This window comes from Podarcis pityusensis, assembly GCF_964106645.2.
Source record: "Podarcis pityusensis genome assembly, chromosome: 17".
Classification (NCBI taxonomy): Eukaryota; Metazoa; Chordata; class Lepidosauria; order Squamata; family Lacertidae; genus Podarcis; species Podarcis pityusensis.
In genome coordinates this window covers 15057420-15070833 of record NC_138042.1, presented here as the reverse complement: position 1 = coordinate 15070833, position 13414 = coordinate 15057420, and the positions used below count along the sequence as shown (strand labels likewise).

The following is a 13414-nucleotide window of genomic DNA, read 5'->3' as shown; positions in this document are numbered from 1 at the left end:
ACATAAATGTTAAGACAGGTGGCTGCATGGTGCATGCATATCAAAAGAAAGAGAAAAATAACTTCTGGGCAGATGTCATGGAAGTAATTTTTGCTCTTATACAAGACGGATCAACGTGAGGCTGCTGACATACGGATCCTGAAGGGCAGGAGTCCTTTAGATGCAAGAGTCTTCTCTTCCACTTATGGGACCTACCAGAATGAAGTTGGCTTAGTCAGTAATGTGACTGTAGTATAGGACCTTTCTCATAACTGCATTTGCTCTTGGAAGCAATATATATATATCCTCAGCAGGGAAACCTGCTCTAAAAGAGCACTGCAGAATAGCCCCCCCCCCACCAGCTAATTGGTTTAATTAATCCATTTTCACCAATATTAAGAATAAGCTTTACTCAGGCCCTTGATCTGAGTGGGTTTCTCATGTGTTTGCGCTATCCATCTTTTCGCTATTCACACTGCAGGCTACAGACAGGCGCCTGGGAGGTTGCATATGATAGGCAAATCACCTGGTTTTTTTTCCTTTCCACATTAATTATAGCCTTATGCTGATGTTACTTAACTGTGCATACCTTTTAACACCCGGAATGACACTCGGTTACCCACCCTATCTCTGCTTGTCCTAACAAAGTCATCTTGTGCCTTTATTTCAAATTCCTTCCATTGTACAGACAATGCTGGAAAAATTCCACCTACACATTTGACAAACGAAAACGATTCCTTCTAGCCTTTACATGCATAGGTTGGGCTCATCCATTTCCTGCTCCCCCACCACCCCGCTGAGTATCCATACTTGGCACGATCACGATGGCAGAGAGAAGACATTTGACCCACTAAAGACCAATGACTACAGTCACCAAAAAAAGATGGCGCTTCTCACTTGGTCACCACTGCAAAGCAGAGTTGGGAGCATGGGATTTGAATTCCTCACAGCCAGTTTTCCTCCATATGGGTTCTTGCGTCTGTGCTGGAAACACAATCTAGGGGGAAAGTGGCTGAAAGGATGACTTTTGGAAGTGACGGAGGTGAAAAGAGGTGCGGGGGGAAAGGCTAGCACACACAACCCACAACTGTTCTTCTGCTGATACTGCTTTGTGTGTCAAAGCCCCAAGCCACCCCCATGAGAATAAAGACACAAGGACACAGAATTTTAGGTTAATGTTAATGGGCAAAATTTAGGCCACAACTTTATTGGTTACAGAATGTGAGCGGTATTGGCTTAGGCACTGGCATCAACAGACTATATCTGACTCCTGCCCGCCTTGCAGGGAGTCTGGTAAGGGTAAATCTCCAGTAGGGGGAGCCCCACCGATGCAGATCGACTCGAGCCCCCCTGGGTTCCCACTGGGGTTGTGGCATGGCCCTAGCCCCTCCCCAGGCTTCGGACAGTATCCGCACCCCCAGATTCCTTTAACGGAATACCCTTGAGCACGGAGGGGCAGGTGATGGCCGCACCTCCCCTTCCCCACACAACGCTATTCCAATGCCTAACCGCCAAACCTTACAAAGTTGTGACGATTGCTACGAGGTAGGTGAAAACCAAGTGGCCAGTGCCAATTTGCCAAGTGGAAAAAGTCCTACCAGGCCCCTCAACGGCGACCAACCAAAGTCCATAGCAAGGCCAATGACGCAACCTGAACAAAGGGTGGGAGGGCGGGAGATCTGCGGCGCGAGGCTGAAAAGGGCCAGTTCAACGTTGCGCTGTGGTTTAAATTGGTCCCAGCCACGCTCCCCAATCCACCTGATTGGCCGCTTGGCTAACTGGCGCGGCCGGGCCTCCCCAGCGTAAGGCAGGACACAGTCCTGCCCCCCACACTGAGGGGGGAGGCTTGGTGGCTCACGCACAACGTGTCCCCACAAAGAGGTGGAGCCAATTTGCAGGAAAGCAGCATCTGTAACTATTGGTTACAGTGGTACCGTGGGTTAAGTACTTAATTCGTTCCGGAGGTCCGTACTTAACCTGAAACTGTTCTTAATCTGAAGCACCACTTTAGCTAATGGGGCCTCCTGTTGTCGCCGGAGCCCAATTTCTGTTCTTATCCTGAAGCAAAGTTCTTAACCTGAAGCACTATTTCTAGGTTAGCGGAGTGTGTAACCTGAAGCGTATGTAACCTGAAGCGTATGTAACCCGAGGTACCCCTGTATTTGCAGATTAGTTTGGCTGAAAGTGTGCTGGGGAGGCCACATATTCAAGAAATGCAAAAGTAACTTTTGCTTGGTTTAATAACAAATGACCAAAACAAAAACTCCTTTTACACTAAATTACATTATATCAATGTGTGACCCATCCACCAGGGTACTGAGAGAGCTACTTGCTGCTCTTTATATACTATACCCAACAGCTTAATTAACATAACTTAACAGCACCTGCTATACTGCTTCACAGATGTAAAACTAGGTCATGTTATTTGCTCTGGCCCTTAAAGACATACACATCTTGTGGAACAATAATGAAACCTAAAATTTAAAGAAACCATTCAACAGTAGCACGTAGTACAGACCCACTGCCCTCCAGATTGAATTTTGCTGCTTAATTATTGACTGGCAGTCTGAGGTCTCATGTGGGAGCTCGCTTGCCTTATGAGTCCCAGTTGCAGGGCAGCTAGCACAGCGGAAAGCATTCTACCGCTAACCGAGACTGCTAAGGACTCGTATCTTGCAGGCATTGACAAAGAGGCCCTTCCCGTACACACAATGTGCCAAAATACTTGTCTCATTGCTCTTCTGATCACGAATTTAGTGGAAACTGGAATACAGATTGACTGTGATATTTGCCTCATAATTGCTATCTATTTAAATACTTTTCAGCAACGTGATGACAGAATAAGAGCAAGGCAGTTAAGAAATTTCCAGCGTAACCTGCCAATTTGAAATGAACTGAAAAGACCTCTCTAATTAGTTAAGAAAACATCCTGTCAGGACTCTCTTCCAGCTTTACGTCCTTATCCGTAATGCAGTCTAATATGCAAGGCCCTTCCTCCTCAGACTTGCTGAAAGAGCCTCAAACCCCAACAGAGGGGAGCAGCTGGGGTGGGTGTGTAGGTTGATCTTGAGCAGACAGCCACAGAAGAAGGGGTTAAGCACCTCATTTCCTCTTGCTTTTCTTCTGCTTGGAAAACTGCGGCCTCCCAGGACTGCTTCTGCTTAAGAAAAAGTCATTGAGAACTCATACACATTGGGGTGGAACATCTGGGGTGTACTGGGGCCTCCAGACAAAGACTCTGGAAGCACAGAGTGGGCCCATGTTGAGTAGCCCTGGATGGTGTGCACGCCTCCCTTGAGGTCCATCTGTACAACACAAAACATCTGCAGCAAGGGTGTCTGGTTGCATGTGAAGAGTTGTTTCCCTGGAATCTGCAACTCTGACCTTTCAGGAATGCTGCTGCAGCCCCACCAAGGAGCAGTGTATATAACCTGCACCTGGATGCAGCCTAAATTCAGGGTTCAACAGACAGCACACAAAGATGAGCAGCTCTATTTTAAATGTATTTCTTAGGCCCCCTAACCTTTCATCACGTGCCCAGTGGTCCGGATGTTGCCTTCAAGGAAATTTGTGGCATCTCATGCTCCCCGCACACTTGTCAAGTAGTTCTGCAAACTCGGGTTTGCTGTGGCCTTTACTGAATTAGGCTCCGGGCTCTTGCAGTTGCCAAAACAATTAACCCTGTGTTTTGGTACTAGGCTCTGGGTTCTTGGCTGACAACATGGTGGAGCGAAGGATTGGTCTCCAGCAGCAATGTGGTTCCTCACTAGCCATCTAGAATTTAGAATGCCAATATGCTACCACCTTAGTGTCTAACAAACCCAGATTTTACATTCAGCCTCCTTTCATGCAGCAGTACACATAGATGCAAACTATAAGCACCGAAGATCCAAACAAGTACTTAAAGAAAACCAATGCTTTCCTGTTATTGATTCGTATTGTTTGCTTGCTTTATAATTTGTTGGGAAGTGATCCATTAGAATACGTACTTTTGCCTCTCAGGCTATGTAGCCTTTTTGCATATTCGCTTCATTTTGCTCAGTCTTTGGTTTATCAATGCTTAGTTCGTAAGCTAATGAGCTATGATGTCGTAAAGGGGCATCCCTGTAAATGTGGAGGATTAAGACTGTAAATTATAGCATTGGTGACCTGGAAACCACATATTGAACAAGGGGTGATCCAAGTTGTGATGGATGCTAGCAGGATCGCTATCATGCAAGAGAAGCATGAGTAGCCTGAATCCCCAACAAAAAGAAACTCCAGTGAGGTACTTCCTGTTTGTGCTTCCTGTTCTCCCGTTAACTTTGATGTGTGGAAGCATCCTTCAACATTATGGTTAGTACAAAGATGGCAACATTTCTCCCACCTTGTTGAGATGTTATAATCGAATCCTACTGATCGACAGAGTCATTTTATTTGTCAACAAGTAATGGTGAATATGTCTCTTTTTGCAGCACAAAATCCCTACTTTTTAGGTTGACCTTTAAAATTTGGTGGTGGGCTTTATTTTTAATGAGACAGAATAACTCCTTGCTGTTTGTGATTTGTAAGAGTGGAGAAACTCTTCTTTTCCACGCACCAGGAATGGGGAATCTCTGGCTATGTGAATATTGTTGAATTCCAACTCCCATCAGCCCCGGCCAGCTTGGCCTACAGTCAGTGAGGATGGGAACTGAACTCCCAGCACATTTGGAAGCTCACAAGTTCTGCGCCCCTTCCCCATAGATACAAAACATATCATTCTCTCCCTCACTTACTCATTAACTCTGTTGAGTTCAGTTTAAGGACATAACTGTTCTGCATTTAATAAATAAATCACTTTACATTGTGGGAGCCATATTAACTAATAGGTTAAAAAAATCGGTTCATGAAATATTTTGCAAAGTGAAATGATGAGTGCCAATGTCAATTTTTGCTTGCCTCCTTAGTCTTTGAAGCTAGATTTTTAGCCGCATGAGTAGAATGACGTAATAATCTATTTAATGCTATGTCTCTGTATAATGTAATCATTTAGTGTTTATTTTATTGTGTGTACCTTCTACTCAGAGGGTTGGCATTATTGTTCCTAACAGTGATGGATACAAGCAGATCATGCCCTATGACCTCTACCATCCTCTTCCTCGGTATGTAAACCAGCTTCTCTATTTAACAAACATGCAGATATGTGCTTGTGGTTGATTGATACTCTTAACAGAGTGTGGTAGTGATCTGCAAACACGCTCTGGGCCTGCGGTCTTGTGTTTTGTTTTCATTGCTTCCTGCTTTTCTGTACACATGAGATACTGAAATCTGGATTTCTCGTTTCCTGGAGCTCTCGCAAAGAATGATAATCACCTATCACACAAAGCAAAGAATCTTGTCACTGAAATATCCAATTGAGACTGAGATTAAAATGTTGAGCTGTTGCCCCCCCTTCTTTTCCCCATGTGGGCACATGTTTGGCACTTTGAGAGGCAGAGTTTTAACTGGATCTTTCTCAAAATGGCAATTACAGTCTGTTGATTGAAGGCAGTTCATTTAAGGTAAAGGTTTATAGCAACAGAGAGCGTTTGTGTTCTCCAGAATTATTAATTTCACGTAATATGTTAAAAGTCAAAATACTGCCACTCAACTTGTTATATAATCAGCTATAAACAAGACAATTAATTGAAAACAAATTCTGGCATCTCTAGTTCTAACATAGCAATCCAGGTTATTACAGTTGAATTGCTAATGGGGCCAATAAAAGCCATTGTCTCAATCCATATTTCTTGACAGCTTTTGGTGTTTTTGCATGACTGTATTACATTATTTCTCGCATATTCATCTTTTAAGCAACATAAATGAGTCTTAATTGGCTAGAAGCTTGTTATTTTAGAATTTTGTGACTAAGGCCTTACTCTTTAACAATTGCCAAATTGAAGCAGAATCTATTTAATTCTGTTTGGCTTATTGATGTAACTTATGAAAGTATTTTCTTCCGTGTGTTTATTCTGAGGCAACCTTGAGCCCAATTATTGAAGCATTCAGCCGATTACAAGCTTGATTGGGGAGAAACATCTGTGTGCGTTTGTGTTTGTGTGTCCAGAAGGCATATATTATGCTATTAAGGTTAAAGTGACTGTGAAGGATGAATGGCTTGGTGAATTGCGCAGCACATAATTGCATTTCTCATTGGAATGCAAATTAATGGTAAATATAAAAAGTATGCTGCTATAGAATGGCTGGGTTTCGGTGGGCTAAGTTGGCTGAGGGCCCCCACTTGAGACCGGCTGCCTTTTTGTTTGAGTTTACAGCTTTATTTGAACAATATACCTGGCCTCAGACAAGGTCTGCATAGTCCTGATCTCAGATGCGCCAATTTCTCAAGATGATTGAGGGGGCTCAATGTGATGTTCTCACATCACGCGTGTGACATCACGAGGAGCCAGGGGGTGGAGCCAAGTGCCCTATGAACATTGAGGGGGCCTGGTCCCCTAAAACAAAAAACCAAAAACAATGCCTCGGCCCTGTGGGAATGTTCAGGGTGGCAGGAGAGGATATATTGTTTATTGATATCCTTCCTAACTTGTGCTAGCAAGTTCCTTTATTTAGCAGAGTGCATTCCCCATTACACAGCAGAAAACTAGTTGCAAACTCGTGTGAGTTTTCTTAAGACAATACACAATTCAATCTGGCTTGTCCAGATTGAAATGTGTTCTAATATTTTCCTGGTAAGACCCCTTGAATCCCTCCTAAAAGAACAAAGACACCACAGTCTTACTCATAAGCAATAAAAAGAAAGTTTACTCACAATCAGGCAGAGCACAGTGTGATCCATGAAGGCAGGCTTCAGGCTTAAATTTACAAATGTATAAGAACGGTTTACCCCATAATGGAGATTCACCTAGTGACTGCAGGCTAGCAGTCCAGCAGTTCACAGGATGAAAGGAAGATGGAAAAGAAGGAGAGTGGCAGCAAGCCTTGGCCTTTTACCAGGTCTGGAAAGGTCATGCCCACCTACTAGTCACATGCAAGAAGAAGGATGCTCCCGGCCAGGAGGAACAGGAAGTTTCGACCAAACATTCCCTTGCACGTCCACTCTAGCAAAACAAGGAATGCTGTACTTGACTGCTCCCAGTGGATTACATCCCACAGGCCCCTAGGAGCTGGCAACTATGCCTGATCTAGATGCTAAGTTCAAAGTATAGCCCAACCACACTTTAGGCTATGCAGACCTGCCTTGCAAACTTTTATCCACAATCACTAGCATGATGCCCAGCCCCACACTTAACGGAAGAGGAAATTAATTGTGCCGTGAGAGATGGTGTCTCTCCCTCCATCAGTTTGCTTCTACTGCTTCTCAGTCAACAAAGAACTTCACCCACAAAGAGTGGTCTTGCATGGGAACTGGAACTGATGTAGGGAAGGGGAGGAATTAATTTCAGTTTCCACTTAAAGGCAATCTTACCTAAAACCAACTTTCCAAAATAATAAGCAAGCCCAAACAGAGCCATCCTTTCATGGTAAGAATTCACCTGTACAACACCTTGTTCATTACCCAGGTGAGGAACAACCACATTTTGAACAGACAACAGAACCAATGAGTGAATTCTGTCCTATTACAATAGCTATAATAAATGCTAGGTCGCTAAATCTGGGTGCTGGACTTGGAAATAGTTTCCTTGGTTCTGTAGTTTATTCAAAAGATGGTTATTCCTCACCTGGGTAACAAAAAAGGTGGTGTAGAGATGAATTCTTACCACACTTTGAAATTTGCACTTCTGCAAATTTTGCAATGCAGTTCTCCAGCCAAGTAATGTATACAAAAATCTTTATACTAAACTATGCATTAAAATGCATATATGTATGTTAAAAATAACATACAGCAATGCATTACATTAGGGGAGATTGCATTGCAAAAATTGTATATTGGGCAAAATAGCGTATGGAAAGTTGTTTATTAAAATAAATTTGTGCTAAAATGCTGATGGCCTTTCGTGAGGACTTTAAACAAGAAATCACAAACTGTTGTGGAAATCTAGAGAACGGGATTTAAGTTTGGGGAAATTAGGAGCTCTTCCAAGAAACTGAAATTGAAAGATTCATGTATCCCTAACCAGAAGTAGGTCCTATTGAATTCGGGGAGGCTCACTTGCAGGTAAGTGGTGTTAGGATTGTGGCCGAAGTCCTTTGTTGGTTTCACATTAACAATAGCCCTGTTCAGATAGTCGTCACGTTCGTCCACTCGGTGTGTGGACAGGGAGGTGGGACTCTGCTACAGGCCATTGCCACCAATGTTGCACATTCAATGAAATGTCTGAAGAGGGAAGCCTCTGCGTTTACAACTTTGTGTACATAGGCTTTCCATCAGATAGGAAACCCTGTGTCATCAAAATTCACACTAGCGTGGGGACTCTACTGCAGATGTCCTGCTCACTGCATAGATGTCAGTGCTAGTGGTTTGGGCTGTAAGCATGCCCCATGCATTGAGTGTGCATGTGCCCTGGGAAATTGCTTGAATAGCATGACTGGGTCTAGCTAACGTAGGAATTAGCAACTATATAGGCTGCTGGGCCAAATCCAGACCCAGCATTGAGGGAATGCCGTCTGTTCCTTCTTCCCACCTGCTTGCCAACACAAAAAGGATAGCTGGATGTGGTGGGAGTCGTAGTTGCATCCGCAATAACTGTACTTGCCCGCTGGCTGCATGGAGGGGGTTAAAGACTGAAGGCTTAGCACACTAGCACCCAGGGCAGCCCTGTAATTGCTGACCATTGACACAAAGGCTTAACTGGAAACCCCTCTGCCAGGAAAGAAACTGACAAATGTACTTTGCCTTGAGACCGTTCCCTTTCAGCTCCATCGCAGAGCACTCTGAGCATGGCACATACAATGTGGTGTAGCTGCGCTTGGTGTCTCAGGCAGAATCTAGTAGGTGCCTGTGACATGCACACCACTGCCACATTCCAGACTGCAGGAACTGCATTCTCCCGGCAGTAATATCTCACCATTCGAATATTGCGGAAATGCGCTGCCCCTGAGAAATGGTGATTCAGGGAAGATGCCCAGGCACTGATCAGTACGCAACGTTGCAATGTTTCCTTGGTTGCTTGCAACAGTTTCTCCCATTTTCAAACGTGCCCACAGACCCGTAAAGGTGGGTGACCCCTGCCAAGGCATAATGAATCCACCGATTTCTTCCGTTCGTGTCATGCTGCTAATTCTTTCACCAGCTAAAAAAATTTGTCCTTGTTAGGCAGTCAGGGGTGAAATACTGGCTGATGTAATTGTTCCAGCAACAGACATGGTTGTGCTTTGCTGCTGCTGCTGCTACTAGAGAAATGCCAATATATCGTAAGATGCATGCAGTGAGAAAGCTCGGATGCTCAGCCTTTTCCCTGACTGGCATCTTGTTTTGCAGGTGGGAAAGCACTCCGTGGACTGCCTGCTCTTCTTCTTGCGGCGGAGGCATTCAGAGCCGCACAATCTCTTGCGTGGAAGAGGACATCCAGGGGCTCGTCAGCTCTGTGGAGGAATGGAAGTGCATGTACACTCCCAAGATGCCCATTGTCCAGCCATGCAACATCTTCGATTGCCCCAAGTGGTTGGCTCAGGAGTGGTCTCCGGTAACCGCTTTCTTTAAATACGTATTTATTACAGTCATACCTCGTGTTGCGTTTGCTTCAGGTTGAGCGTTTTCAGGTTGCGTCCCGCGGTGACCCAGAAGTACAGGAAAGGGTTACTTCCAGGTTTCACCGCATGCGCAGACACTCAAAATGACGTCATGCACAGAAGTGGTGAATCATGATCCGCGCACGCCCAGACGTGGGTTGCGTTCTGCTCAGGTTGCGAACAGGGGCTCCAGAACGGATCCCGTTCGCAACCAGAGGTACCACTGTATATTGCAGCATTGCTTATTAGCCCTCTCAGTTCTATAAAGCCCTGTGATGCATTTCACAAATGTGATCAACAAGGAATGAGCAAGAGTAGATTGCTATTAAGATTGGTTATTATTATGAAAAGTGGGATACAGCCTCTCTTTAGACTACCATGGCTGATGGCAGCGAGAGCTTAAATGCTCAGCAGACGTTAACCATGCAGAATCTCCCCTGGAGGAACATACAGTGGTACCTCAGTTTAAGAACAGTCTGGTTTCAGAATGATTTGGTTTACAAACTCCGCAAAACCGGAAATAATGTCTTGGTTTGGGAACTTTATCTCGGTCTAAGAACGGAATCCGAATGGTGGAAGGGCACCAGTGGCGGGAGGCCTCATTAGGGAAAGCGTGCCTCGGTTTAAGAACGGTTTTGGTTTAAGAACGGACTTCTGGAACGGATTAAGTTCATAAACCGAGGTACCACTGTACTTGACCCCCCCCCCCCCGGAGAAGCACATTGAGATTCTGAGTTTGTAAAATAAATAAATAAAAATCTGTGTTTATTACTTGATTGGAGAGATCCCCAGTTATAGCTAACTTGCTTGCATCTCAGATGGAGAGAGATTCAAGCGTCCCTCTGGTCACAAGGGAGGCATGGAGAAGAAGGGAGAGGAAGTGAGGTTAGGTCAGCAAACCCCAAGAGTATCAGTATAACACTGAAGGAATGTCAAGAGATCAGCACAGGAACGGCAGTCTAGGAATCTTGGAGGTTTCTCTCTGTCTTCCATTTCCATGCAAGTATATCAGCCCACAGGGCAAGCAGGACTGCACCTGGCACCTCCAGCAGTCTCCATATCATTATCCGGGGCCACCTTTCTGTAGAGAGGCTCTGATCTCTCCTGGACGTCTTTAAAAAAACAACCCCACAGCTCAGAACCTGTGTGTTAGCTCTGTGAGCTTTTAAATAGCAAATTGTGAAGTGTTTGTAAATAGTTGAAAGCAGCTCAGTATAAAGAATAGAATGACTGCACATGCAAAACACAGTGTAGATGAGTGATAGGTCATGCCCAGCCGGCATGGCGAGTGGTTGGAGATGATGGGAGTTGTGGTCCAATGACATCTGGAGGGCAGCATGTTGGTACCTGTGTAGGTTTTGGAGGCACAGGACAATTTCAGTCATTGTGGTTGCTTCAGTGTGCCTTGTCCGTACAATAAATCAGTGGGAAAGTTACCTTTTCCCAGTGCCTCAATGGCACAAGATTTCAAAATTTGGTTCTTTAGCCCAGTTATACCTTGATTGTGAAATGAGTGGTGATTACTATGCAGGATCGGTTTATTGTGTAGGACGTTGACAAAGCCTTTGCTTTTATATGATACTGAGGATAACGAGAACATAAAATCAAACCAAGGAGGGATAGTTTTAAAACTGGGGTGAAAGTTTAGGATAATACACATAGTGAAATGTATTCAGGCTGCAAATATAAGATCCTAGTGAGTTTCCTACGAGTAACCCAACAAAATTACCATGGGAGAACATTCATAAAGAATATCCTTCACTACATGTGGGTTTAAAATATAATTTATAAATTATATAGTTGAAGGAGCAGAGCCTACTGTATGTAATTCACCATTCCAAAAAAGCTTGACATCGCACTGATTACCACATAGCATTAAGTGCTTTGCCTCTGTACTAAGTCAAAGTGACTACAAATGAAAGTGATGAAGTGTTAGTAAGCACAGCAACTTGTGGCTGCAAGCCAAATAACCGGTACTGAGATAGTGAGCGAGTGAGTGAGTGAGAAAGAAAGAAAGAAAGAAAGAAAGAGAAGACGACCTATCTACCAAATAATTATGAACAATCCAAACCATCATATTCTCTTGTTCCTTCCTCTTAACTCAGAATGCCAGTCACACACAAAGCACACGTTGGGAACAATAAACCATTGCTTGTGGCCAGTGGTGTAGCATGGGTTGCCAGTGTCCGGGGCCACAAGCCATGGGGTGGGAGGGAGAGAAATGGACGGAGTATGCATGCCCATTCAACTGCCTAACAGTGTCCACATCACCCAGCAGATCATAGCCATAGAGATAAGAAAAGAAGTCATTCCATTGTCTGGAGAGGTCACTTGCTGGTTTGCATGGAGAAACTGTTTTCATTGGAGCCCAGCAATGGAAGTGCGCAGCTGTATTGAAGCAGCACCGGGTGCTGAATTTTTGCACCTCTAACAATTTTGCGCCCAGAGCCATCACCTCTGTGGGGCCCCCATGCAACGCCACCGTTAACGGCTAATCGGGATTAAGCAGCATGCTAGCGTATTGTGCCCTGTTGCTCTTGCCCAGGTATGAGCAGAAGAAATAAGCTGTATGTACATGGTTTGTTGTTACGTATAAACCAGAGTTGTGGTTTGCTTCTTCCTAACAAACCATGATCAGAAAGCCAGGATGGGTGGATGGTGTTGTTCTGGTTCAGATTGCTAATTGTCCATATGGGCAAGCAGGATTAGAAAAGGGAGGCAGAGTCTGGCTATTCAGGAATATACTTTTTTCATTGTTTTTCCTTTCAGTGCACAGTGACATGTGGCCAAGGCCTAAGATACCGAGTGGTGCTGTGCATTGATCACAGAGGGATTCATACCGGTGGCTGCACTGCTAAAACAAAGCCTCACATCAAAGAAGAATGCATCGTTCCCACTCCTTGCTACAAGCCCAAAGGTAAAACACAGGACAGAAGAATCCTTGCCTGCTTTTCTCTCTCCCTCCCTCTAAATACATGTACTCCCCGCCACCCGAGTGGCAGGACATTTCCACCAGTAAGTTGGATGTCTGAGAGGTGATGCCCTAGGTTTAATTTTCGCCAATATAGTGGAGTAGGAGAGCTGTGGGGGGGATTCACATCTGGCAACCAATGCACCCCTTGGGTTTCAGATAGTACATGGGTAAAAGGTAAGGTAAAGGTAAAGGACCCCTGGACAGTTACATCCAGTCAAAGGCTACTTGGGTTGTGGCACTCATCTTGCTTTCAGGCCGAGGGAGCCGGCGTTTGTCCACAGACAGCTTTTCGGGTGACTAAACCACTTCTGGCGCAACAGACCACCATGATGGAAACCAGAGCGCACAGAAATGCCGTTTACCTTCCTGCTGCAGTGGTACCTATTTATCTACTTGCACTGGCGTGCTTTTGAACTGCTAGGTTGGCAGGAGCTGGGACAGAGCAACGGGAGTGCACCCCGTCGCGGGGGTTCGCACCGCAGACCTTCTGATCGGCAAGCCCAAGAGGCTCAGTGGTTTAGACCACAGCGCCACCCGTGTCCAAGTACATGGGTAAACGAGTCTAAAAAGCCCAGGACACAAATTTTCACATCCCTCTAGCAGCTATAGTGGCTTATTTACCAGAAGTAGTATTTAGTGTTAACTCTGAAAGTGTGTATATTCTGTTCTGACTGCACTTAGCTTCCTAGAGCAACATCAGGGTCTGAGATGATACCGTATCATGTCATCACCAAACAAGTTGCAAACGCCATGATAATTGTATTGTGTCAGACCAAAGTTAAGATCAGCTCAACAGCTTGCAAAGTCAGCAAATTTGCTTTGTTTTAT

At 44.8% G+C, this 13414-nt stretch overlaps 1 protein-coding gene across 3 annotated transcripts in view; it reads left to right on the top strand.

Moving 5' to 3' along the window:
* ADAMTSL1 (ADAMTS like 1) overlaps positions 1-13414 on the top strand; it is a 485290-nt gene that overhangs the window by 353724 nt on the left and 118152 nt on the right. For all 3 annotated transcript variants that reach the window (XM_080987684.1, XM_080987682.1, XM_080987683.1), the window contains 3 exons: positions 5052-5102; positions 9362-9566; positions 12382-12529. In XM_080987684.1, coding sequence (XP_080843810.1) covers positions 5052-5102; positions 9362-9566; positions 12382-12529 — 404 coding nt within the window. The remainder of the gene's footprint in view (positions 1-5051; positions 5103-9361; positions 9567-12381; positions 12530-13414) is intronic.